Consider the following 27,794-nt stretch of genomic DNA (forward strand, 5'->3'; position numbering starts at 1 on the left):
TTTTATATCTCATCGCCTATTCTATATACTACAATACAGTACTTTGGTATTGCAGTATATAGTGAAGATTGATGTCTCCTTTGGAGCCAAGCATATAGCAGAGCTTCAGAGGAGAACCAAGATGGCAGCAATGGTGGTCTTCAGGAGGTCCTTCACTGTCATAGCAATCCATCAGCACAACTCAGTGAGAATATACCCTCAGAGACAGAGACAGATGCCGGCTGTTTAATATAGCTGTATATCTGTTTATCCATTCCTCTTACAGGTACGTGACCCAACTTTGCCATCCTGATTTCCATGCAGCCTTCCCTATATCTCTCTGCTCCTACTATATACTAATGGTACGTGACCCAACTTACACCAGCCACCCCCCACTTTCATTTATGACCTTGTTTACTCAACCTTTGAGTATCCAGATTCTGGTTCAGCCTTAAATCAGCTGATCAAGATGAGCACAGACCACTCCCATCTGGTTCACAGCTGAATGTATTTTGTTACAAATATATTGAGAGCCAGGAGTCTGTGTCCATCACCTTAAGTGTGGCCATTGCTGAAGTGTTAGAAATATGAATTAATTCTGAATTGGAACTGAAGGTAACTGGATACTAAGTATAAGTAAACAATGTTTGTGTTTGTTTTCACTCTCACCCCCTTAATCCTTCACTTCTTACAACCACCCCTAATCCCTACACCTAGTAAGGAACTCTTCATCACTCCCTCCATTCTCCCCACCCATCTCACCTCCTCCTCAGAGCTATTCCTCAACATACAATCCTTTGCCTCCAAACACAGACAGCCACCTCATGCCCTCTCCTGCTCCCACCTACTAACGCTTTCTCTGCTCCTCCTTACTGCCGGCGACATCTCTCCAAATCCTGGCCCTCCTCACCACATCCCTACAATCACTTCCACCTCCTACCCACGATCTATCCCAAACTCACTCTCGTAACCCTTCTAACCTTACACCCATCCGCCCAGCCCCCGCTTCCCCAATCCCCCTAACAGGAGCTCTATGGAACGCTCGCTCGGTCTGCAACAAACTTTCCTACATTCACGACCTCTTCATCACCAACAAGCTTTCCTTCCTTGGCATCACTGAAACCTGGCCTCTCCTGCTGCACTTTCGTACGGCGGATTCCACCTCTCCCATACCCCCCGCCCCACCGGCAAGCACGGTGGAGGAATAGGTTTCCTCCTCTCAGAAAACTGCTCCTTCACCCATATCCCACTGCCGCCCTCAATTACTCTCCCCTCTTTTGAAGTGCACTGCGTGCGCATCTACTCCCCCTCCAACCTTCAACTGGCTGTCATCTACCACCCCCTAGGATCAGCCACCACTTTCTTTGACCACTTCACCACTTGGCTACTTCATTTCCTCTCCGTTGACATCCCCACTATCCTCATGGGCGACTTCAACATCCCCATTGACACTTCCCTCTCAGCTGCCTCTAAGCTTCTATCCCTCACTTCCTCCTTTGGTCTTCCACACCCACCCACAAAGACGGCCACACGCTGGACCTCATCTTCACCTGCCTCTGTTCCCTATCTAACCTCTCTAACTCACCTCTCCCTCTCTCTGACCACAACCTACTCACATTCTCTTCTCTCTCTCCTCCCCGGGACAACAATCCCCACTCCACAAACTTGCATACCCTCGAAGAAATCTCAAACACCTTGACCTACACTCACTCTCTGAATCCCTTCTCCCTCTTACAGACATTAGTTCCTTACTTGATGCAGATGTTGCTGCCACCTTATACAACACCACAACAGCTGCAGCTCTCGATTCGGTCGCCCCCCTCACACATACCAAAGCTCGCACAATCAACAGACAACCCTGGCACACCAGCCTAACTGAAGAACTGCGACGGGCCTCCAGGGTTGCTGAGCGTAGATGGAAAAGGTCCCACTCCAATGAGCACTTCATCGCATTCCAACAGTCCCTCACTACCTTCAAGTCCACACTCACTGCAGCAAAACAAACATACTTCTCATCTCTCATTTCCTACCTGTCTCACAACCCCAAACAACTATTCAACACCTTCAATTCTCTCCTCCGTTCCCCAGTGCCTCCTTCCTCTCCTCTTATTTCAGCCGAAGACTTTGCCTCATTCTTCAAACAGAAGATTGACACCATCAGACAAAGCTTTTACCTAAAGCCCCCACAGCCCATCCCCACACCTACTCAACCCTCCTCCTTCAAAACCACCTTCTCCACCATTACGGAAGATCAACTTTCCTCTTTACTCTCCAAATCACACCTCACCACCTGTAAACTTGACCCAATCCCGTCTCACCTCATCCCAAACCTTACCACTATCTTCATCCCAGCCCTAGCCCACCTCTTCAACTTGTCACTAACAACTGGTGTCTTCCCCTCATGCTTCAAACATGCCTCAATCACACCCATCCTCAAAAAGCCCTCCCTTGACCCATCCTGTCTAGCTATTGCCCCAAATCACTTATCCCCTATGCCTCAAAACTACTGGAACAACACGTCCATTCTGAGCTGTCTTCCCACCTCTCCTCCTGCTCCCTCTTCGACCGCCTACAATCTGGTTTCCGACCGCACCATTCTACTGAAACTGCACTGACCAAAGTTACCAACGACCTACTAACCGCCAAATCTAAGCGACACTATTCTGTCCTCCTCCTGCTAGACCTGTCATCTGCCTTCGACACAGAGGACCATTCCCTCTTACTACAGACTCTCTCATCTCTCGGCATCACAGACTTGGCCCTATCCTGGATCTCCTCATATCTAACAAACAGGACATTCAGTGTCTCTCACTCACAGACCACCTCCTCATCTCACCCCCTATCTGTCGGTGTCCCCCAAGGTTCAGTTCTAGGACCCCTGCTCTTCTCCATCTACACCAGGGGTCTCAAACTCGGCTGGGTATATGGGCCGCACATGGAAAAAATTTGAATTTGGGGGGCCGCATTCTTTGTTCAATGTGACATTTTTAGTGATACCATTTTTTTTGTATACACCTTTTGAACATTTTTCCCGTGTTTATTTTTTTATGGCTTGGGTCGTTATGGATGTGGCGATAATAAACGTGCACTTTTTTGTGTTTACTTTAGTTTACATATAAAACAGCATTTTTAGTGCCCAATATTTTTTCATGCTTTATTTTATTTTTTATTTTTTTTACAATTTTATTTCCCCCAATTGGCCACATACAGCAATATTGTCTTACAAATAGCATCATATAGTAATAATGGAAAACATCTTGTGGCTCTGTGCCCCATCCAGGTCCCCACCTTGTGGCTCTGTGCCCCATCCAGGTCCCCACCTTGTGGCTCTGTGCCCCATCCAGGTCCCCATCTTGAGGCTCTGTGCCCCATCCAGGTCCCCATCTTGAGGCTCTGTGCCCCATCCAGGTCCCCATCTTGAGGCTCTGTGCCCCATCCAGGTCCCCATCTTGAGGCTCTGTGCCCCATCCAGGTCCCCATCTTGAGGCTCTGTGCCCCATCCAGGTCCCCATCTTGAGGCTCTGTGCCCCATCCAGGTCCCCATCTTGAGGCTCTGTGCCCCATCCAGGTCCCCATCTTGAGGCTCTGTGCCCCATCCAGGTCCCCATCTTGAGGCTCTGTGCCCCATCCAGGTCCCCATCTTGAGGCTCTGTGCCCCATCCAGGTCCCCATCTTGAGGCTCTGTGCCCCATCCAGGTCCCCATCTTGAGGCTCTGTGCCCCATCCAGGTCCCCATCTTGAGGCTCTGTGCCCCATCCAGGTCCCCATCTTGAGGCTATGTGCCCCATCCAGGTCCCCATCCTGTGGCTATGTGCCCCATCCAGGTCCCCATCCTGTGGCTCTGTGCCCCATCCAGGTCCCCATCCTGTGGCTCTGTGCCCCATCCAGGTCCCCATCCTGTGGCTCTGTGCCCCATCCAGGTCCCCATCTTGTGGCTCTGTGCCCCATCCAGGTCCCCTCTTGTGGCTCTGTGCCCCATCCAGGTCCCCTCTTGTGGCTCTGTGCCCCATCCAGGTCCCCTCTTGTGGCTCTGTGCCCCATCCAGGTCCCCTCTTGTGGCTCTGTGCCCCATCCAGGTCCCCTCTTGTGGCTCTGTGCCCCATCCAGGTCCCCTCTTGTGGCTCTGTGCCCCATCCAGGTCCCCTCTTGTGGCTCTGTGCCCCATCCAGGTCCCCTCTTGTGGCTCTGTGCCCCATCCAGGTCCCCTCTTGTGGCTCTGTGCCCCATCCAGGTCCCCTCTTGTGGCTCTGTGCCCCATCCAGGTCCCCTCTTGTGGCTCTGTGCCCCATCCAGGTCCCCTGTTGTGGCTCTGTGCCCCATCCAGGTCCCCTGTTGTGGCTCTGTGCCCCATCCAGGTCCCCTGTTGTGGCTCTGTGCCCCATCCAGGTCCCCTGTTGTGGCTCTGTGCCCCATCCAGGTCCCCATGTTGTGGCTCTGTGCCCCATCCAGGTCCCCATGTTGTGGCTCTGTGCCCCCTGTGCTGTTCTTCACACACATAAAATAGAAAAAAAAAAAGATGATTCTCGCCTGTCCTCCGTTCCCTCGGCGGCCTTCCTGCAGATGTGGCCCGCAGGCACCACAGAGTCCGACCCCTTGACGATCCCGACCTGGTCCAGGAGGAGCCGCCGACAGCAGCGCTGCATTGCCGCACAGAGACTGTCTCCCAGCACAGCATTTTCAATGTCAGCCGCCGGCCAATCAGAGGCCAGCAGCTGACATCTGCATATGGCAATGACGTCATACTCGCTGCGCCGACACGCAGATATCAGCTGCTGGCCTCTGATTGGCCAGCAGCTGGCATTGGAAATGCAGTGCTGGGAGACGGTCTCTGTGCGGCAATGCAGCGCTGCTGTCGGCGGCTCCTCCTGGACCAGGTCGGGATAGTCAAGGGGTCTGTGCCTGCGGGCCGCATAAAGCAGCCTCAGGGGCCGCATGCGGCCCGCGGGCCGCGTGTTTGAGACCCCTGATCTACACCTTAGGCCTGGAACAGCTCATAGAGTCTCATGGCTTTCATTATCACCTCTATGCTGACGACACACAGATCTACCTCTCTGGACCTGATATCACCTCCTTACTAACCAAAATCCCACAATGTCTGTCTGCTATTTCATCCTTCTTCTCTGCTAGATTTCTAAAACTTAACATGGATAAAACAGAATTCATCATCTTTCCGCCATCTCATTCAACCCCTCCAACTGACCTATCTATCAACGTCAATGGCTGTCCACTCTCCCCAGCGCCCCAAGCTCACTGCCTTGGGGTAACCCTGGACTCTGAACTCTCCTTCAAACAACATATCCAAGCCCTTTCCATTTCCTGCCGACTCCAACTCAAAAATATCTCCCGGATCCGCACATTCGTCAACCATGAATCTGCAAAAACACTAGTGCATGCCCTCATCATCTCCCGCCTCGACTACTGTAACCTTCTGCTCTGTGGCCTCCCTTCCAACACTCTTGCACCCCTCCAATCCATCCTAAACTCTGCTGCCCGACTAATCCACCTGTCCTCCCGCTATTCCCCGGCCTCTCCTCTCTGTCAATCTCTTCACTGGCTCCCCATTGCCCAGAGACTCCAGTTCAAAACCCTAACCATGACATACAAAGCCATTCACAACCTGTCTCCTCCATATATCTCTGACCTAGTCTCCCGCTACATACCCGCATGCAACCTCCGATCCTCACAAGACCTCCTTCTCTACTCCCCTCTAATCTCCTCCTCCCACAATCGCATACAAGATTTCTCCCGTGCTTCCCCTCTTCTCTGGAACTCTCTACCCAAACACATCAGACTCTCGTCGACTGTGCAAACCTTCAAAAAGAGCCTGAAGACCCACCTCTTCCGACAAGCCTACAACCTGCAGTAACCACCACTCCACAAATAATGCTGCACGACCAGCTCTACCCTCACCTACTGTATCCTCACCCACCCCTTGTAGACTGTGAGCCCTCGCGGGCAGAGTCCTCGCTCCTCCGGTACCAGTCGCCGTCACATTGTGTTCAAGATTATTGTAATTGTTCTTGTATGTATACCCCTTCTTCACATGTAAAGTGCCATGGAATAAATGGCGCTATAATAATAAATAATAATAATAGCCAACATCAGGTCCGACTGAATGGAGCTCAGCTTCTGGAAATCCAGTTACATGTAACGGTATATGCACAAAGGATATTTTTTTGCACTTAGCACTTTGTTAATACTTGTAACCCAAAAATAGATGTAAATCTTTATACTTTATTTTTTTCTGATTTATGTGTATTGCACCCAACCAGATAGCATTTTGCTTGTTTGTCGGATTGTTTAGATGTGCCAATAATCGGGAGAGAGTGTTGCCGTAAATGCTTGTTTCCCAATTACCAGACAATCTAAACAGGCCCTTAGTTGAATGTGATTTCCGGTCACAATGGCCCAGGAATAAACACACTGTTTATTGGAAGTACTGTAACCTTCGAGATGACTGCAGGATGGAAGGATAGACAATAATTCACTTGAATTATTGCCATTTTCCAGACTCCACATAATTAATGCCAGAAGGCTGAGTGTAATCATTGCCTCCCCTTATCCTGCCTCCCATCTGCATGTATATCTGTGTACATGAAAATCAGGACACGGGAGAATAGCTGCAAATATCGCTAAATGCTAAAAGCACGGCCTTGCTGAAAATCAGGTTATTGATGCTATCGATTTATGTCAGCCTGATTACTAAACAGTTCTAAAGACAGAGCCCATCAATAATGCAGGCTGCTTATGTTACAGAAAATGCCTCGTCTTTTTAAATAAAGTGGCCTTGTTAACAGATACACTAATAATAATAATAATAATAATAAAAATAATAATAATAAAAGAAGAAGAAGAAAAAGAAGAAGAAGAAGAAGAAGAAAAAGAATAACTTTCTTAAATCATCACAAAAAGCTGTACATGGAAACAATTTTAGGATTTTTGCGGTTATGATGTGATATGATTTATCTGTCATGAGACAAATGCAATAAAATGAATGGATTGGTCAGCCAAGCTCTGCAGTGTAAGGGAAGCCTCTTCAGTGCCATTTCTGCTGGCACAGTACCATCCCAAAGATCCCTATCTGTGTTGCTGGCAGGGGAATGTGATAAGCAGATATAATATTCTACTGCACAAAGCAGCAGGGACGGAGGCAGAGAAATGCTCAGGATCTCTGCAGTCGCCATCCGTGCTGTTGGATTTTTAGAATACTTAAAGAAGTATTACAATATAATACAATAATAAAATAGGCAAAGGATATGCCATCAACATATTTATAGTGAGTCTGTCAGCACAAAATGACTCTCCAAACCAAGCACAGCACCTGGTAGAGGACATAGCCCTAATGAGTTGTACCTTTAGTACCCAAATCTGTTGTAGTGCTTGACAGAAGTCGCTCTTTATTCAAAAGTGCTCGGTGCACCCTTGGTGTGGCAGAATAATTCAGTGCACCTTCCCACCTACTTGTTTTCCATCTATCTCTGCCCTCCCTCTGGCTCTTGTAAACCCTGAGCTGTCAATCAAAGAAGTGGAGGACGCTGATATAAAACAAATAGGTGGGAAGGTGCACTGCACTGCTCAGCCACACCAGGGGTGCACCAAGCAAATCATTACCATCTTTGATTAAAGAACTATTTCTAGCAAATACAGCAACATATTTGGACACTAAAGTTATGGAAGGGCTGTGTTCCCCACAAGTTACTGTTTTTGACTTGAACAGTAATTTTGTGCTGACAGAGTCCATGTAAAAGCTTATACACTTACTGACCCCAGCTCCAGTGATCGCAGCACTGAAAGAATTGACTGCCAGGAATAAAATTTTCTCCTTGGAAGAAGCTGCACATAAAACGCGCGTCATAGATGTTTCCTTACAGCTCCAAACAGGTTATTGTCCTCTATTACTTTTTACAGTGTTTGATTTCTGCTAAGCACGTATTTGTATACCCTCATGTCTAATTTGGTCATTTTTTTGTAACTAGCGGTATTTGTCAGACTGTCGTTATTATGTTGGATTTATTCCACGACTTACATATACGTACAGTACAGACCAAAAGTTTGGACACCCCTTCTCATTTAAAGAATTTTCTGTATTTTCATGACTATGAAAATTGTACATTCACACTGAAGGTATCAAAACTATGAATTAACACATGTGGTATTATATAGTTAACAAAAAGGTGTGAAACAACTGAAAATATGTCTTATATTCTAGGTTCTTCAAAGTAGCCACCTTTTGCTGTGATGACTGCTTTGCCAACTCTTGGCATTCTCTTGATGAGCTTCAAGAGGTAGTCACCAGAAATGGTTTTCACTTCACAGGTGTGCCCTGTCAGGTTTAATAAGTGGGATTTCTTGCCTTATAAATGGAGTTGGGACCATCAATTGTGTTGTGCTGAAGTCAGGTGGCTACACAGCTGATAGTCCTACTGAATAGACTGTTAGAATTTGTATTACGGCAAGAAAAAAGCAGCTAAGTAAAGAAAAGCGAGTGGCCATCATTACTTTAAGAACTGAAGGTCAGTCAGTCCGAAAAATTGGGCAAACTTAGAAAGTGTCCCCAAGTGCAGTTGCAAAAACCATCAAGCACTACAAAGAAACTGGCTCACATGAGGACCGCCCCAGGAAAGGAAGACCAAGAGTCACCCCTGCTTCTGAGGATAAGTTTATCCGAGTCACCAGCCTCAGAAATCGCAGGTTAACAGCAGCACAGATTAGAGACCTGGTCAATGCCACAGAGTTCTAGCAGCAGACACATCTCTACAACAACTGTTAAGAGGAGACTTTGTGCAGCAGGCCTTCATGGTAAAATAGCTGCTAGGAAACCACTGCTAAGGACAGGCAACAAGCAGAAGAGACTTGTTTGGGCTAAAGAACACAAGGAATGGACATTAGACCAGTGGAAATCTGTGCTTTGGTCTGATGAGTCCAAATTTGAGATCTTTGGTTCCAACCACTGTGTCTTTGTGCGACGCAGAAAAGGTGAAAGGATGGACTCTACATGCCCAGTTCCCACCGTGAAGCATGGAGGAGGAGGTGTGATGGTGTGGGGGTGCTTTGCTGGAGACACTGTTGGGGATTTATTCAAAATTGAAGGCATACTGAACCAGCATGGCTACCACAGCATCTTGCAGCGGCATGCTATTCCATCCGGTTTGCGTTTAGTTGGACCATCATTTATTTTTCAACAGGACAATGACCCCAAACACACCTCCAGGCTGTGTAAGGGCTATTTGACCAAGAAGGAGAGTGATGGGGTGCTACGCCAGATGACCTGGCCTCCACAGTCACCAGACCTGAACCCAATCGAGATGGTTTGGGGTGAGCTGGACCGCAGAGTGAAGGCAAAAGGGCCAACAAGTGCTAAGCATCTCTGGGAACTCCTTCAAGATTGTTGGAAGACCATTTCCGGTGACTACCTCTTGAAGCTCATCAAGAGAATGCCAAGAGTGTGCAAAGCAGTCATCAAAGCAAAAGGTGGCAACTTTGAAGAACCTAGAATATAAGACATATTTTCAGTTGTTTCACACTTTTTGTTAGCTATATAATTCCACATGTGTTAATTCATAGTTTTGATGCCTTCAGTGTGAATGTACAATTTTCAAAGTCATGAAAATACAGAAAAATCTTTAAATGAGAAGGTGTGTCCAAACTTTTGGTCTGTACTGTATACCAATATTTTCACTTTGAAGACAGACTGCTTCCACTTATAAAGGCGCTCCCTGCGTGGTTCCCACCTCTGTTTAACCTTCTCCCTTCCGCCTGGTTTTAAACAAAAATGTATATGCATTTGCACTAATTAAGAATTATATTATTTTACTTGGGCTGTGTCACTTTCTGTATGTATTATTACTATTTTTTAGGAGAGAGTTTAATATGCTGGGTCAATTATTGGTATTAATATTTAGTCCTGGTATAGCAGTGACAGTGGTATATGATAATTATATATCTATAGGTTTTTATTTTAAGTGATGGGGGGCACAGAGGGAAAAACATAATTAGGGGTTTGAGCCCTGATCTTTTAAGAACCTAACAAGAACTCCATTTCAAGGATTTCCACCTCAAACATGAATTTTATGATAGAAGGGTGAGCTTGGTTTCTTTTAAAGTTAACTAGCTTTTACAATTTAGAATATTCAGAATTTTGACAAAAACTGAAATTAACAGAAGCTGCATTGCAGTAAAACTATTAGTAAAATTTAGTCCCCCGATTGACTCAAAATGTAAAGTGACTGATCTTGGCATCAAGCGTCAAACCTCTGAAGCCATGTGCTATATGCATTGACATGGTCTGAAGGGCTTACATGGGCAGCCAGGATTAAGTGGGGAGGGATCCTAACACCACAGCTCCTTACACCTTTTAGTGGTCATTCTTGGGTACTGCAGCTCAGCTTACATTAAAGAAAACGAGCTGAGCTGCAATACACGAGAACGGTCACTACAGAGTACAGAGCCGTGCACGGTTTACTTCTGTCTGCTGTGGGATCAAATGATTGTAAAGGCGATGGACACCCACCGAACTGATACTGATAGGCCATCGATATTAAAATCCAGGACAACCCCTTTAAATAACCAAGTCAACCTAAATCAGATGGGGTAAAGATTCACTCCTTGTAGTGCTCTACTTGGTAAATGAGAAACATATGATCAGGCACTTACTTTAAAAAGATTGTGTACCATCTCTTTGAACTTTTGGACGGTGGTACCTCTTGTTGGCTTGTCAAATAGTACAATTTCCTTCCTTGGCTCTAGTTCTGTTCCAAAATCAAGATGTAGAGTATCTTCCATTTGACACTTTATCACCCCTTCCCGGTTCCCCCAGATTCCCAGATACATCTGAAAAACACACAATGTTTAGACTCTATCTTTGTTTAGGCAGTTAGTACATTTCTACATCATGAATCCACAACAACTTGACAGCATCATCCTTAAAGTCTGAACCTAATTAATTGTTAAACCATTGTAAAATCAGCCATAAAATATCTTCAGAATCAGTTTCTCACACGTGTGCATGCCTTACCTAGCATAGGAGAGTCATTAGTATTCACTGTCGGGCTGTATGCACATATGGAACCATCAGCACTTTTTTTGCCAGATTCTAAAATTCCATTCTTGGTCTTCAGGACACATCGTAGACCATGGTGTAATATGAACTAGCTTAGCTCTAGCTTAGCTGGGGTTTGTTCATTTCCCCCGTAGTCATGGCCATCTTTGCCACTAGGCACCTGAGAACAGATGTGTAAATTCTACCCCCCTCCCATGTACGCACAGTGCCCTGTGATGTTCAGTTGTGGCACCGTAATCCCTTCAATGGGAGGAAGTCAAAGTGACTTGCCCGCACCTGTGCAGAAAATCACTGAATAGTGTATTCCGTGATCTTCTGTGCAGGCGCTGGCAAGTCCTTCCATAGAAGGGAGGAAGAAGTATGGCTTGTGGAGGGAGTGCAGGGCGCAGGCGCGGGATTATGGCACCCCAACAGCACGTCACAGGACACTGTGCGTACATGGGGTGGGGTGGTGGCATTATAATGTAGACAGGAGGCAGGGATTTCTTTCCGGCACCCTACACCCCGGAGCCTGGAAGGAATCATCAACATAAAGATATAAAATAAGATTTCACAACAACAAGACCACTAATATGAGGCATACAGGTAGGACTGGTTTAACATGTCTATCACCTGGATGCCAATATTAATAGGTTGTATACGTTCCAGGGGGTGACAGATACCCTTTAAAGTAGTTGTATTAAAACGGATAGTATATGGATGTCAAAAATGGATACATGGATGAAAATTAGAAAAAATAAATAAATTGCACGAGTTTTCTGGATGAAACAGGTGGCTTCTCATACACTTGTCTGCAGGCGCTCTTAAACGGTCAGCCAAAACCAGTGATATCAGCGAGTTTGGCTGACATTAGTCTGATGTGTTTGGTGCAATTTAACTACTATCTAAAGGGTAAGGGCACTTATAGTCTGACTTGCCATTAGGCGGCGGCACCACTTAGAGTGCCTAAGTCAGCATAAACTCCAGATACGGCCCTGCCTGTCTCTCACAGGAGAAATTAAGCTTTACAAAAAAAACAATATAACCAATGGGCTGTCCATATAGCGCATAGTCAAGACCTTCAGGTCCTCCGAGCCCACATCTTTCCCTGTACTTGATGGCTCATTCCATCAACCATCAAGTGCATCTAACAGCCGTTGATAGAGCGGTGCTCCGCCTGTGGCTGTTAACCAGTTAAATCCCGCTGACAATTACAGACAGCGGGATTTAACACACACCAGCTGGAAGCATGTCATTCGTCCCGCCAATTGGTGCCCCTTTCACATGATCGCAGCGCACCAATGGGTTGTCATAACAGCCAGGGATCTGCAGAAGACCCCCATGCCTGTCATTAACATCCTGTGAACACCGGCTCATGGCCAGTGTTCATAGGAGATTGTGATTTCTGCAATACATAGCAGTGCTGTAGCACTTTTTTTTGCAATTTCAACACACTTGGAATTTTTTTCCCGTTTTCCAGCACAGTATATGGTAAAATGAATGGTATTGTTCAAAAGTACAACTCATCCCGCGAAAAATAATCCCTCATATGGCTATATGGCCAAAAAAAAAAGGTATGGCTCTTGGAAGAAGGGGAGGAGAAAATGAAAAAAAAAAATAATAATTGCCAGTTACTGAAGGGGTTAATGTAGATGATTGGACTTTAGGTTTTTAATATTCCCTTGAATGAGTGACAGCTGCAGTATCATTCACTACACACTGTTTGGCGCTGTGCCAATTCTGATGTTCTTCAGTCCCTTCAATCAGTTGATCGGTGATGGTGCCCAAGGTCCGACTACCACAGATCTGATTCTAGTTGCAGCATAGAATTCGTCAAAGGATAATTTTTTATTTAATTGTTGTGCTGTATTCTAGACGAAACTGGAACAGATTTATTCTACACATTACATTTTCGAGTTTAATGTAATAGACATATGTTAAGGGTAATTTACTTACACTTCAACAATCTAAAAAAAAAAAACAGGACGAGCCGTAATCTCCAGAGAGAAGTTTTTTTTGTAATGAGCAAAATGTTAGGCGGAACATACACACAACCTTCTCCGACGACTAAGCCTAAGGGACGGCCAATCCAGATGTTGCCTGTTCTGAGCATCTTGGGAGACTGTTCAACAACAGATGGATTTTTGACAAAAGTTCATTCTGGTATTTCAAATTCTTCATATGTTCCCTGATTAACGCAATGCAAAATATTACCTGGTTGTTTGGCTTCGTTGACAAACATTTTCCAAAATAAATAGTTTCCTTAGAGCAGAGACCTTCACAGGCTGATCCGTCGATAATCCCCTTCCGGTATTTGTCACACTGGAAGAAAAGGTCAGGATGAAAATAATTAGGTCTTATACAGTATTATCTCTCACACATCATTTCAATCACCATTATCCCAATTATTCTGTATGTCACAATCAGATAATAATCAGTGATCGCGCTCCCGTATAATCCTCAATCAATATACTGGGAGGTATTCTTATTGCATAAAATGGATATGACCTTAAAGGATGAATAATTGTACATATCTTATATGGATTAGGGCAGCACGGTGGCTCAGTGATTAGCTCTGCAGCCTTGCACCCCTGGGGTCCTGGGTTCAAATTCCACCAAGGACAACATCTGCAAGGAGTTTGTATGTTCTCCGCGTGTTTGCGTGTTAAGGCCCGCTTCACAGTCTTTGAGCACTGCATTGGAGTTTTTGTCTAAATTCTCAAAAAGTGGAATTCAGACAGAAACCTCGACGGAGCCATTGTCCATAATGATTACAGACTGAAAGGACAAGGAGCACAAGACAGGGCATTAACCAGACAACAAGTGTCAATTGTGTTGCGGTAATTGCTCACCTGATAAAGTTGTGAGAAAGCATAAAAGCTACGGCCCCACTGTCAGTATTCGGTCAGTATTTTTTCTCAGGAGTGGGAGCCAAAACCAGGTGAGGAACAATCAGAGAAAAGGTATAATAGAAACAAGTCACCAATTCTGCATTTATCACCCACTCCTGGTGTTGGCTCCCACTCCTGAGGAAAATACTGACCAAATACTGATAGTGGGGCCATGGCCTTACTCTGAATAACACAGAAGCAAAGGAAATCAAAGCAAACCCAGCTGCTGCTGCTCTGCTTGTTGGTAGATCCAACGTGGAAATCTAGTGGTGTGGAAAAGCAGTTGTGCTGCGCTGATGGAGTCTCAATAAACTGGAATGTCCAGAAAGGAATTAGAAGTTGACTTGTGACTCCTGATGAAGTCAGTGTTACTTTGAAAAGCGTAGAGATTAAACCATGTATAGTGCTGCTCACCATTATTGGCACCCCTTCATTTGTTTTCATAGATTGTACAATATCTTCCGAACTAAATGGAAATGTACCAAACTTATATCCTCAGGATTTTTCAAATTAGTGGTCCAAAGTGATACAACAATAAAACATTGTTTTTCAACTTTCATGTTGCAATTTCAAAGAAGAAACAGAATAAACAGCATGTGCAGCAATAAAGGCACCCCTAATTAATACTTGGTTGCACACCCTTTGGTATTGCTGACAGCCTCCAAACATTTCTTGTAGCCATCTATAAACTTCTTGCACTTCTCAGCTGTAATTTTCTCCCACTCTTCCTTTGCAGTTTGTTCAAGCTCTTGACTGTTTGCAGGGAATCTTTTTGGCAGATTTCAGCTCACCCCAAAGATTTTCAATAAGATTGAGGTCAGGACTCATTGCTGGCCTTTTTAAAACAGTCCATTTTTTGTTTTTTAACCATTCCTGTGTACTTTTGGATGTGTGCTCTGGGTCATTGTTTTGCTGAAATACCCACGATCTTCGACTCAAACCAAGTTTTCTTACACTGGGTAGGACATTTCACTCTAAAATCTCTTGATAGTTCTCTGATTTCACGATTCCTGTGATACTGTCACGGCCTCCAGTACCAGATGCAGCAAAGCAACGCCACAGCATTATGGATCCTCCACCATGCTTAACTTTTAGTAAGGTGTTCTTTTGCTTATAAGCTTCATTGCACCGTCTGTAAACAAACTGTTGCATTGCCAAAAAGCTCTATTTTTGTTTCATCTGTCCATAGAACATTTTCCTAGAATGATTGTGGTTTGTCAAGGTCCTCTTTGGCAAAGATCAGTCATTTTTTTAGGTCTTTTCTTAAACAATGGTTTCTTCCATGGCCTTCGCCCATAAAGCGCTGCTTGGTTTAGTGTGTGGTATATAGTACTTGTTGAAAGCATGACCCCAGACTGTTCCAGGTTGGTCTTCAGGTCTTTGGATGTTTGACGTGGTGTTTTCTCCACCATTCGCACCAACCTTCGAAGACATTTCTTGTCAATTTTCCTCTTTCCCCTACGTCCAGGGAGGTTCTTGACGGTTCCATGCTTGGCAAACTTCTTAATAACTTTGCAAACTGTTGAAACTGGGATACCAAGGTCTTTAGAGATGGCCTTATACCCTCTGGAAGTCTTGAGTTTGCTAATAATAGCAGTTCTGATGTCCTCAGAGAGCTCCTTTGTCTTCACCATTGTGACAAAGGAACAGGGCCTACCATGTGGCTTTTTAAAACACTGAAGTCATCAATCACTGGTTAATTCATGTCACATGGGCACCGACAATCACAGGTGAATCTCTTTTGTGATTTACCACAGGAAAGTCAAAATGTGTTTCCATACTAAATTAATGTAAAGGGTGCTAATACCAGTGACACAGCAAGCTTTAGGTTTTTCTATTTTTCCCTCCCATTGTTTTTTGTTTTAGATGATTGTTTCTCATTTGCTCTTTTGTATTTAACAGGAGTGCTCTACACAAAAAAACGGTCACTTCATTCATTTTTTTCAGGAGATATTCCACATTATGTACTTAAACTTCATGGGTGCCAATAACGATGAGCAGGACTGCACTATTCTAATTCCTTTCTAGAAATTCCCGTTTATTGAGACTGCAGTAGCGCAGCACAACCGCTTGTCCGCACCATCTGATTGTCCATAAGGAGTCCCTTTGTACTTTAGACTCTGTTACACCAGTGTCTTTTTAAGGTCTAAACTGCTTTTGTAGCTGCCTTAATGAGAGGGACACCGCCAAAATGGTGGCCAGGCGGAGTACCAAGTGACGTCGTCTCGCCTGCCTCATTACTGGTATTGGCTAGGTTAGGGTTCTGTGGGGGTTTCCAATTAATCCCGATTCTCAGGTGTTAGGGATTTAGACAAAACCCCAATGCAGTGCTCAGCATAAAGCACAGGATAAATGTGAAACCAAGGATAACTTTACATGCAAATGTTTTTGCTGCATTTTTTTCAGCAGGAAAAATGCAAATACCAGAAAAACGTAGAAGCAATTTCACATTAAATCATGCTTTTCTGTTATTTTGTTTTGCTGCACTGCCTAATTTGTCTCAAGGAGTTGAAGAAAAAAAACACAGTAAGAATTGACATGCTGCGCTTAAAGGGAATCTGTCACAAGGTTTTTGCCACCTAATCTGAGAGCAACATGATGCAGAGACAGAGAACCTGATTCCAGCGATGTGTCACTTACTGGGCTGCTGGCTGTAGTTTTGATAAAATCATTAGAGGACTAGTAAACCTGCCGCCAGGTAGTCCTTCATATTAATGAGCTCTGTATAACCACGCCCCCACCACTGATTGGAAGATTCGTGTGTACATTGTGCGTAGGAAGCAAGCTGTCAATCAGTGGTGTGGGCGGAGTTATACAGAGCTCAGCATTCAGAGAGCTGCTAAATATGCAGCAGAGAAAATAGCGATCAAAATGACAGCAAGCAGCCTACTAAGTGAAGCATCGCTGGAATCAGGGCCTCTACCCCTATATTCTGCTGCTCTCAGAACCTGGTGGCAGATCCTCTAGAAAAAAGGTCAACAAAATGCAAGAAAAAGAAAAAAAAAATGCAAAATGAGATTTTACAAATCTCTTTCATTTTGCTACTACTGTAAAATGCTGCCTTTTTTTCTTGCCTAAAAAAAATTGGAAAAAAAAAATTGCAGCAAAAATATTACGTGTGAAAAAAAATCTGTGCAAGGACATGCTGTATGCATTTTCTTGAAGGTGCAGGTAATTAGGTATGAGAGGTTGGAGTTGCCTACCGTAGGCCAATATTCCTCTGCTATATAAAAGATGACCCTGGTGCAATAAACTGCGCAGAAAGACGGAGGTTCTGGAACAGATTTTGATTTAGGAGCTTCACTTCTGTCCAGATCTGCGTAAACGGTTTCACTGGCCATCATTGGAAACAGACAATTGACACAGCAATATTTTGGCTCAGCTAAACTCTTCTAAATGTTTCCAAGGTTACATTAGAGGTTTAATTAGTGGTCTTCAAATGCAAATCACCTGAGCAGACAATGAGCCAGAAAGGAATGTTGGGGAATTTCTGCTGTGAAGCCGCTAGAATAGTGAATTCAGCTCCAGTCTACATTGCAGCCCGAGATTTATAAAGCAGTGCATTTGAAAAGTTACACAACTTTGTAAGGAACATGAATTTAACTATTACAAAGGCAGCAAAGAACCACAGTTTTATGTGCAACTGGACTGTGATTGGATCACTGACACAAAGCTGAAGTGTAAATTAGTCTATCAGTCTCCAGAAGTTTTTGGACGACCATTGTAACCTTCTGATGTGCTGGAAAAATCACATGCAACCCCCCAAAAAAAAAAAGTGATGATGCTTTGCAGTTGTCATGTTGAGTGCTGTTAATTTTAGATCCAGTAGTCAAAAATAATCTGATAATCCGGATCACCATTCTCATCTATGCCAGATTAACCCACACAAACAGAAACCCTTCAGTTATTTTATGCCCGCAGGAATTCAGGCAGCAGCCGCATGCAGAAAATTGCCAACATGTTTTCTTATGATAGTGACTGTATTCCCTCTCATCACTATGATTCTTCTAAACATGTTCCTAATTATGAGCCTGAAGAATAATTGGGCTAATTAAAGGCTGTTAAGAAGAGAGCACCAAGCTCATATTAAAGCCTTGGGGACGGAATCAGACAGAAATTTGTCGCAGATTACAACATTGTTATTTTAGTCTCCGGCATGCAGACAGCACATATTTAAAAAGAGTTTAAAAGGAAAAGCACGTTTGTCTTATAGCAGATGTAAGCACATTATAAAATAATATGTGTGTGTGCCGGCCTCAGACCACAGTACCCAAAAGAGATTGCCCAAGGAACATAGGCAGGAAAAATAACGTGTTCTGTCACCTATTCATGTAGTGACTGATACATAATGGGCTAAATCATGTGCGGCACTATGTCTGTACCCTGGTCTATCGGCAGTTGCTTAATTATTTCCACGCGGATTCTGCCGGTGTACAATGCACCAAATTCATTAGGAAGCATGCACAAAAAATAAGTGTTGAGCAAAAATTCTGCTACCTTTTCACACCAGTTTTCCAGCTCAGACTGTTTAATTAAATCAGGAACTTGTGTTTTATGCCTGACAGATTATCAGGGCCATATTCCCTAAATAGTCCTTCACTAGGGAAGAAGGCTCAGTTTGCTGCCCTATTCCAAATAGCCAGGCCAATGCCAAGTGGCTTGCTGGTGCTCACCCCCATCTCACCCTCCCCGGGACAGGCTAGTGTCAGGCTGGCCAAACACATTAGATGGCTGTTGGCCGAATGATGCATTGGCCGATCGTTCAGTCAACAGCCATCTCAACAGACTCTCCCATACTCAGGGGCGCTAGCTCAATGAAGTGCTCCTGTGTACGAGAAAGCTGCCTGCTGACACATTGGCCAGAGGCTTAAAGGAATTTTCCCACTTACCAAAGTGCATTTTAATCAATAGATCTTGGAATAATAATAACTTCCACAAACGGATGTATTTAAATAAAATGTTCCTGTGCTGAGATAATCTTATATATGTGCCCCTGCTGTGTACTGTGTAATGGCTGTGTCTGACCGTACAGGAACATGGTCTGATCATACCACATCTCCTGGACAGGGGGGAGAAAAAGAGTATACAGACAGGACAGCAGGGGATCACAGCTGATTCTTTCTTTGAAGTAAAACATTGTTTAAAAACAGGCAGTGATATTTTTACCTCGCAAAAAGAATCAGCTGTGATCCCCTGCTATCCTGCCTGTATCCTCTTTTTCTCCTCCCTGTCCAGGAGATGTGGTATTATCAGACCATGTTCCTGTACGGTCAGACACAGCCATTACACAGTACACAGCAGGGGACATTTATAAGATTATCTCAGCACAGGAACATTTTATTTAAACACATCCAATTGTGGAAATTATTATTATTCCAAGATCTATTGATTAAAATGTACTTTTGTTCGTGGAGCACCCCGTTTAACTCAGGGAGAACAATGTGATCGGCAGCCCGAAATAAGACATATGCAATCGCCATCTTTCCAGACCATCAGTCAGCCAGTGCCCCATACACATTAGGCCATCGGCTGAACCTGCCAATATCAACTGTTCAGCCAATGGCCTATATTAGTCTAATGTGTATGGGGTCCTTCAGTTACCACCAATGGGTAACTAATCTACAAAAGCTGGCTGTACACAACAGATAGTGATCTGCTGAAGAATTGTTTGACTGGCAGCTCTCCCTTTCCACTCGACCATACACAGGAACGCTCGGCCCAACAGCTCTCCCTCTCCACTCCCTTATGTACAAGAAGGCTCGGACGGCAGCTCTCTCTCTCCACTCCCTTATGTACAAGAAGGCTCGGACGGCAGCTCTCTCTCTCCACTCCCTTATACACAGGAAGGCTAGGCCAAGCACTCCTGTGTTATCTGTTAGAAAGTCACTGCCAGACTCCAATGACAGCTGCTTATCACCCTGCAGAACAAAAGGTATTTCCCTTCGAAATTCAACATGTCTGGATCATATTCCTGCCCAACAACATCTGTTGGGAGAGGTTCGGAAGGCCCCGTAACAACACAAAAGGTTGGCCACTCGAGCCAAAATCAGCAGGTTTGGCGGACTTTAGTAATGTGTATGGAGACCTTAACTTCATGTTCCTCCTCATCATGAAATGTAAATGTGACACCCCAGGGGTCTGGTTGCCACAGTGATAGAGATATTACGTCTGAGAGCAGGTGGGAGGTCTCTTGGTCAGGAATCCTATGCATGCCACACCTCCTGCCCAGTCCTGGGAGGGGAAGAACTTCCCCTATATAAACCTAGGGCTGAGGCAGGGTTAGTGAGTAGAGAAGAAGTAGAGACAGAGAAGCAGATATAGGAAAAGAACATCAGGAGCTCTGTGGGAGCAGTGCTACAAGGAGTCAGGGGCTGGCAGCTGCAGAGCTCGCCCTGACTGAGAAGTTATCACCGGACCCGGAGTCCGAGGCTGTGGGGACTAACTCCTATCCAGCAGCAGAAACCGACCGGCAGGGGATTGCAGGTCCTCTGGCCCAGAAACCCGAAGGCACGGTCACACGCGTGGGACCAGCACCGCCGTCGTGGAGCGGACGCCACTAGAAGGCCCCGAGTCACCGGCCATACGGGTGAGCACCACACGGTACACTCAGGGACGTGGGCTACTTATACCCGCCTCTAGCAAGGTAGCCAGAAGAGTATCGTTAGTTTGGGAGGCCTACAACTCCGCCTGGCCAGGGGAGATCCCATCTGCTCAAGGACTGACCAGGCCCCAATCGCTAGCCAGTACTCTGGGAGGGTCTATCTTTGTCACCAGTAAAGACCCTGAACTACACCGTACCGTCTCCGAGTGGTTCCTGCTACCCCCATCATCCACGTCGGCTGCCCTGAGGCCATACCCCTCCCGTTGGGGGTTATACTATCACGCTGCACAATCCTACCACCGGCCTCAGCGGTCTGCCCTGCAGCAGCAGCTCCTTAGCTGTACTCAACGGGTGGCGTAGTCGTCCAACATCTACCGCTAATACAGCGCCACTTAGTCTGACTCCCTGGGCACGGACTGGATCACCGCCACGAGACTACAACCCTCAAGAGATCCGGCTCCGGGTAAGCTCCCGCGTGCGCAACGCAGCGCGACACAGGTCCAGGGGCGCGTCATAAACTAGGCAGATCCTACTTAGGGCGGTTTCACATTTGCAGTACTACACGACACAGGCAGAACGCGCTTAATACTGAGCGCCGAGCAACCTGTAATAGATCGTTCAATGCACATAGGCTGCCATTGTTATTGGCAGCACAAGTCCTGTTTAGACAAGATTATGCACTGGTGAGAATTCATTATTTTTTGTACAGCACAAAAGATCATCTCACCCCATGAACGAGTGTTTTGGGGTGAAGGAGCCATACATGCATATTTTTTATATATATATATATATATATATATATATATATATATGTATATTTGTGTGTAAGGACCAGAATTTTTTTTTTTTTTTTACACCAACGAAGGATGACAGATTTGCACAGATTCTAATTTGTTTAGTAACGTCTTAAACCACATCTGAAGTGCACATCTACAAAAGATGTATTTAATTTGCAAAACATCCTTTTGGGAATGAGATTTTTTCTTAAATTATAATAAAAAAAAATACTCTGTCATTTCTTTAAAATAATGAGCTCTTAACGGAGATAGGAGAAAAGAACTGGCAGGAAAAGAGCATGCATATATTAAGATTTATGTATGGTGCCGCTAAACCAGCAGATAAACAAGAAAAACAAATAACATGTATTAGAATTGTTACTAGCCTTCAAGCTTTGGTTACCCCGAACAAGACTGCAAGACAAAGTTACAACAAAAAATAAAGAAGCTATATAACACAGGTACGATTCTTCTCCCCCCTTTAATATTACATGGTTGCTCGCTACTCCTCTGCCAACCTCCATGTATTTGGTCTTGTTTCCTCAGAACAAACAAAGCTTCCATGCGGCATCATAAAATAAATCATCAACTTTACTTTTTTCAAAACATAGAAAAAATTTATTTTTTCTTTTCCTTCTATCAGTTACGTTCCACAATGTAGGTGACCGTAAGGCAAATAGTGTTACCAACAACTTGCATTATCTTGAATTTTTAAAAAAAAAATTTAAGACTGTAGTAACAGGTTTTAACCGTAAAAATCAGACAGACAATGAAAGATTTGATAACTGTGATTTGCAGTAAAAATTTAACTTCTCACCCATATCCACATGGCTTTCCCTTAAACTGTATGTTACATTTCAAGAGTCAGATCGAGCATGATTTTCTTAATTAATGCAAAAGAATATATATTTTTATATATATATAAAAAGAGAGCGCAGCAGCACTCCATTATGGCCAAAATACATAAAGACAATAAAAACGTTTGATTTAAACTGTGTTATTACTCAATGAACTTTACTTACAAAAAACGGAGGTTCTTAGCGCATAAATTTGCCAATTCATGCGTGCCCATCAACTGCTGCAAGGTGACCTCCCATCTGATGGGTACTACACTGCCTACATGCCTCTCTTGGGCTATAAGCCTATAACTCTGGACAGAACATGTCACTTCTGGGCTGAAACACCTACTATTTAAATGGGCTGGTAGAATAGAATATACATCACCTGCTGGTTAAATGGGAGGAGTGCAAGGTCAAACAGGAGGCAGTACGAGAGTAGTACCCAGATGGGAGGTCACCTTGCAGCGGTTGATGGGCACGCATGAATTGGCCAATTTATGCGCTAAGAACCTCCGTTTGTTGTAAGTAAAATTCATTGAGTAATAACACAGTTTAAATCAAACGTTTTTATTGTCTTTATGTATTTTGGCCATAATGGAGTGCTGCTGCGCTCTCTTTTTATATATATAAAAATATATATTCTTTTGCATTAATTAAGAAAATCATGCTCGATCTGACTCTTGAAATGTAACATACAGTTTAACCCCTTCAGGACCCAGCCTATTTTGACCCTAAAGACCTTGGCATTTTTGTCAATTCTGACCAGTGTCCCTTTACGAAGTAAAAACTCTGGAACACTTCAACGGATCCTAGCGATTCTGAGATTGTTTTTTCGTGACATATTGGGCTTCATGTTAGTATTAAATTTAGGTCGATAATATTTGCGTTTATTTGTGAAAAAATCAAAAATATGGGAAAAATTTTGAAAATTTTGCAATTTTCAAATTTTGAATTTTTATTCTGCTAAACTAGAGAGTGATGTGACACAAAATAGTTAATAAATAACATTTCCCACATGTCTACTTTACATCAGCACAATTTTTGAAAAAAAAAAAATTTTTGGTAGGAAGTTAGAAGGGTTCAAAGTTCATCAGCAAATTTTCTTTTTTCCAGCAAAATTTGCAAAGCCATTTTTTTTAGTGACCACATCACATTTGAAGTCCCTTTGAGGGGTGTACATGACAGAAAACACCCAAAAGTGACACCATTCCAAAAACTGCACCCCTCAAGCTACTCAAAACTACATTCAAGAAGATTATTAACCCTTCAGGTGCATCACAGGAACTAAAGCCACATGGAAGAAAAAAATGAACATTTTTATTTTTCTAACAAAAATTTTCTTTTAGCCTAAATTTTTTAATTTTCACATGGGTAACAGGATAAAATGCATCCTAAAATTTGTTGGTCAATTTCTCCTTAGTACACTGATACCTCATATGTGGTCATAAACCACTGTTTGGGCACACGGCAGGGCTCAGAAGGGAAGGAGCGCCATTTTACTTTTTGAATGGAAAATTAGCTCCAAAAGTCAAATTGCGCTCCTTCTCTTCTGAGCCCTGTCATGTGCCCAAACAGTGGTTTACGACCACATATGAGGTATCAGTGTACTCAGGAGAAATTGACCAATACATTTTAGGATGCATTTTATCCTGTTACCCATGTGAAAATTAAAAAATTTAGGCTAAAAGAAAATTTTTGTGAAAAAAAAAGTACTTTTTTGTTTTCACAGATCATTTTGTGAAGCACCTGGGGGTTCCAAGTGCTCACTATGCATCTAGATAGGTGCCTTGGGGGGTCTAGTTTCCAAAGTGGGGTCACTTGTGGGGGAGCTCCACTGTTTAGGCACATTAGGGGCTCTCCAAACGCAACATGGTGTCCGCTAACAATTTGAGCCGATTTTCCATTCAATTTGTTAGCGGACACCATGTCGCGTTTGGAGAGCCGCTGTGTGGCCAAACATTGGAGCTCCCCCACAAGTGACCCCATTTTGGAAACTAGACCCCCCAAGGCACCTATCTAGATGCATAGTGAGCACTTGGAACCCCCAGGTCCTTCACAAATTAATCCGTAAAAATAAAAAAGTGTTTTTTTTTCCACTTTTTCATTTTTATGAATCAATTTGTGAAGCACCTGGGGGTTTCAAGTGCTCACTATGCATCTAGATAGGTGCCTTGGGGGGTCTAGTTTCCAAAATGGGGTCACTTGTTGGGGAGCTCCAATGTTTGGGCACACAGGGACTCTCCAAACGCAACATGGTTCCAATTTGTTAGTGGACACCATTGTGTAGTGTATGTCAGGTTGGTGTGCGGTGTGGTATATTGTAGTGTATACACCACACACACACACACACACTACAACACACACACCAACCTGACATAGCCTACTAAGCTGAGTACGCCCTAGACTGGGATGAGTGGGACGGGCGGGACATTTTGTGTGCTGTGTGCGTGTGTAAAAAAAAAAAAAAAAAAAAAAAAAAAATCGAAACTTTATTATAGTGTGAGTGTACGTGTGTGTGTGTGTGTGTGCTTGGTGTAACCTTCTGCAGTCACGTGTGGGGGCTGTCAGGCGTAGGGGGCTGTCAGGCGTAGGGGGCTGTCAGGCGTAGGGGGGCTGTCAGGCGTAGGGGGGCTGTCAGGCGTAGGGGGGCTGTCAGGCGTAGGGGGGCTGTCAGGCGTAGGGGGGCTGTCAGGTGTACGGGGGCTGTCAGGCGTACGGGGCTGTCAGGCGTAGGGGGGGGGCTGAAGAGATGGAGGAGCCAGCAGCTGCAGCAAGGGGGGTGATCACTGGGGCAGGAGCCGGCAGCAGCAAGGGGGGTGATCACTGGGTTTGCGGGGGGGGGGGGATGATCACTGGGATGGGGGGGTGCACACTGGGGATGGGGAGTGAACACTGGAGACAGGGGGGGTGAACACTGGGGACAGGGGGGGTGAACACTGGGGGGGTGAACACTGGGGTCAGGGGGGGTGAACACTGGGGACAGGGGGGGTGAACACTGGGGACAGGGGGGGTGAACACTGGGGGAGGGGTGATTATTGGGAGGTGGGGGGTGATATCACTGGGACTGGGGGATGGTGGGTTTGATCACAGGAGCAGGGCATTTACACTGAGCCTGCTGCTGCTGTGATCACAGTCCACCGGCTGTCAGAAGGAGAGCAGCAGCCGGTGGATGAAGACGTGGGAGAGGGAGCAGAGGGAGCGGAGGTCGGGGTGCAGGTATGAAAGTGGAGGGGGGGTCGGGGGTGGAGGGGGGGGCAGGGTGGAGTGGAGGGGGGGTCGGGGGGGAGCGGGGGCAATACTACCTGATGCAGATCAGCGGCGGCAGCAGGCGATCAGCGGCGGCAGCAGGCGATCCACGGGGGGGCAGCTGCAGAGGGTCCACGGGGGGGCAGCAGCAGAGGGTCCACAGGAGGCAGCAGCAGAGGGTCCACAACGGCCGGCACCCGATCCATGGACGGGCAGTTGCGGCCATCATTAAAAACTCCCTCCACATCTGATTGGGGCTAGTATCCATGTGACGCTAGCCCCCCAATCAGATCTGGGGGGAGGGGGGGACAGAGGTGACACTCCCCCCAGCCAATGGCTGATGCTGTAAGCATCAGGCCATGCCCAGATTTAAATATTACACCAATTTTCATTGGTGAAATATTTAATTCATACCGATTGGCAGTTTCATTAAAAGTGAAAATGAAACAGCCAATCGGAGGGGTCCCAGGCACGGGGGGGTTAATCCACCCCCCGGGGGGTCGACTTCAGGATGTCCAGTTGCAGTAGCAACTGTGACACCTGAGCGACCCCGCTCGCAGGCGCTGCAGGGGGTCTTTCCCTCCATGTCACAGACGCTGTGACATGGGTCGGGAACGAACTGTTTTCCATGTCACAAACGGTGTGACACGGGTCGGGAAGGGGTTAAGGGAAAGCCATGTGGATATGGGTGAGAAGTTAAATTTTTACTGCAAATCACAGTTATCAAATCTTTCATTGTCTGTCTGATTTTTACGGTTAAAACCTGTTACTACAGTCTTAAAAAAAAAAAAAAAATTCAAGATAATGCAAGTTGTTGGTAACACTATTTGCCTTACGGTCACCTACATTGTGGAACGTAACTGATAGAAGGAAAAGAAAAAAAAAATTTTTTCTATGTTTTGAAAAAAGTAAAGTTGATAATTTATTTTATGATGCCGCATGGAAGCTTTGTTTGTTCTGAGGAAACAAGACCAAATACATGGAGGTTGGCAGAGGAGTAGCGAGCAACCATGTAATATTAAAGGGGGGAGAAGAATCGTACCTGTGTTATATAGCTTCTTTATTTTTTGTTGTAACTTTGTCTTGCAGTCTTGGGTAACCAAAGCTTGAAGGCTAGTAAAAATTCTATTACATGTTATTTGTTTTTCTTTTTTATCTGTTGGTTTAGCGGCACCATAATGGAGTGCTGCTGCGCTCTCTTTTTTTATATATCTTATTCAGTTTCTGCAGCTTGCACCTGTTCACATTTTAGGATGTGCTGGTCAGTTCTTTTTACATATTTTTATATATAGATAAAATCAAATATAATTATTAGTACAAAACAAAAAAAAAGTGTTGTACTGTGTTGGGTTGAGACAATACACACAAAACTCCTTCTCTGAAGGAAGAGTCCTCATTGATGACATGATTGCACAAGTTGCTGCCAGATATCTATGGCCGGCGTCTTATCTCTTAGGGGACCAAAGGATTGGCAGTTCAAAGTCGGATATGTTGGATACATAGCTCCTCCGAAACCATCTATCAGGGACCCCATACACATTAGACGGTCATCTGAATACGTCGATATCGAAGTGTTTCGGCCGAATCTAGCCTACGGTATACGGGCACCTTTAGTTTAATAGCATGGTGGACAAGTGTGATACGCAAAACTCCCACAGATAACTGGAGCCTGATAGTTACATTATGGTAGCATAAAAGTCACATCACGAGCGTCATATGAAGACAGCACTTACAATGGTAGTTTTACACTCATGTCCCCTGCAGAGCTCCGTGTACGAGTTGTATCGAACGTATATCACCCAGCTGCCGATGAACACCGCCAGCCATGAGAAGAAGAGGTATTTAATCCGCATATATGACAAGCGAGCCTGTGGATACAAAACCCAACCTTGTTACCGTGATTGGCCATTCATCTGCTCATACAATTAATACTCAATCCTACAATTCTCTAAAACATTTCTCAACACCTAAGAAAAAAAAGAGTCTTCCATGTTTTAATCCAATTTGAAATGGTCAGCGGTTTCAAGCCCTGAAAGAAAGCAATTTCTTAAGTGGAACGTTTAAAAGAAAAGAACAAAAGTAAATGCCTTTTCTGCTAGAAAACACTTGGGATGTTCTGTAAAAATGTATTTTTATTCAGCTATGGAGACATCTATATATTCTATAGGGTAATATCTATCATGGGCTGTATGTTTCTAATTTGATTAAATTACACAAGAGCAGGACAACGATGACGTCAGGATGATACATCATTGACTTTGAGATAATTTGATTATTTGACTAGATTATTCATATCTGTATGAGAGTTCGGCTGGTTGGAATTTAATATGTGATCTAATGGTGCACTAGCCATTTTATCTTGACAAGTCTATATTGTCTATATTATATATTGTCTATATTATATCAAGTCTATATTGAGAACGG

The 27,794-nt window shown here is 44.6% G+C and overlaps 1 protein-coding gene across 4 annotated transcripts in view; it reads right to left on the reverse strand.

The window, feature by feature from the left end:
- The window catches only part of DIPK1A (divergent protein kinase domain 1A), a 250,794-nt gene that overhangs the window by 6,702 nt on the left and 216,298 nt on the right, over positions 1 to 27,794 (reverse strand). For all 4 annotated transcript variants that reach the window (XM_073643202.1, XM_073643203.1, XM_073643201.1 and 1 more), the window contains 3 exons: positions 27,104 to 27,238; positions 13,232 to 13,339; positions 10,633 to 10,809 (listed from right to left, as the gene is read on the reverse strand). In XM_073643202.1, the coding sequence (XP_073499303.1) occupies positions 10,633 to 10,809; positions 13,232 to 13,339; positions 27,104 to 27,238 (420 nt within the window). The remainder of the gene's footprint in view (positions 1 to 10,632; positions 10,810 to 13,231; positions 13,340 to 27,103; positions 27,239 to 27,794) is intronic.

Source organism: Phyllobates terribilis, unplaced genomic scaffold, assembly GCF_046119375.1.
Source record: "Phyllobates terribilis strain yellow unplaced genomic scaffold, ASM4611937v1 Scaffold_8__6_contigs__length_399053987, whole genome shotgun sequence".
NCBI lineage: Eukaryota > Metazoa > Chordata > Amphibia > Anura > Dendrobatidae > Phyllobates > Phyllobates terribilis.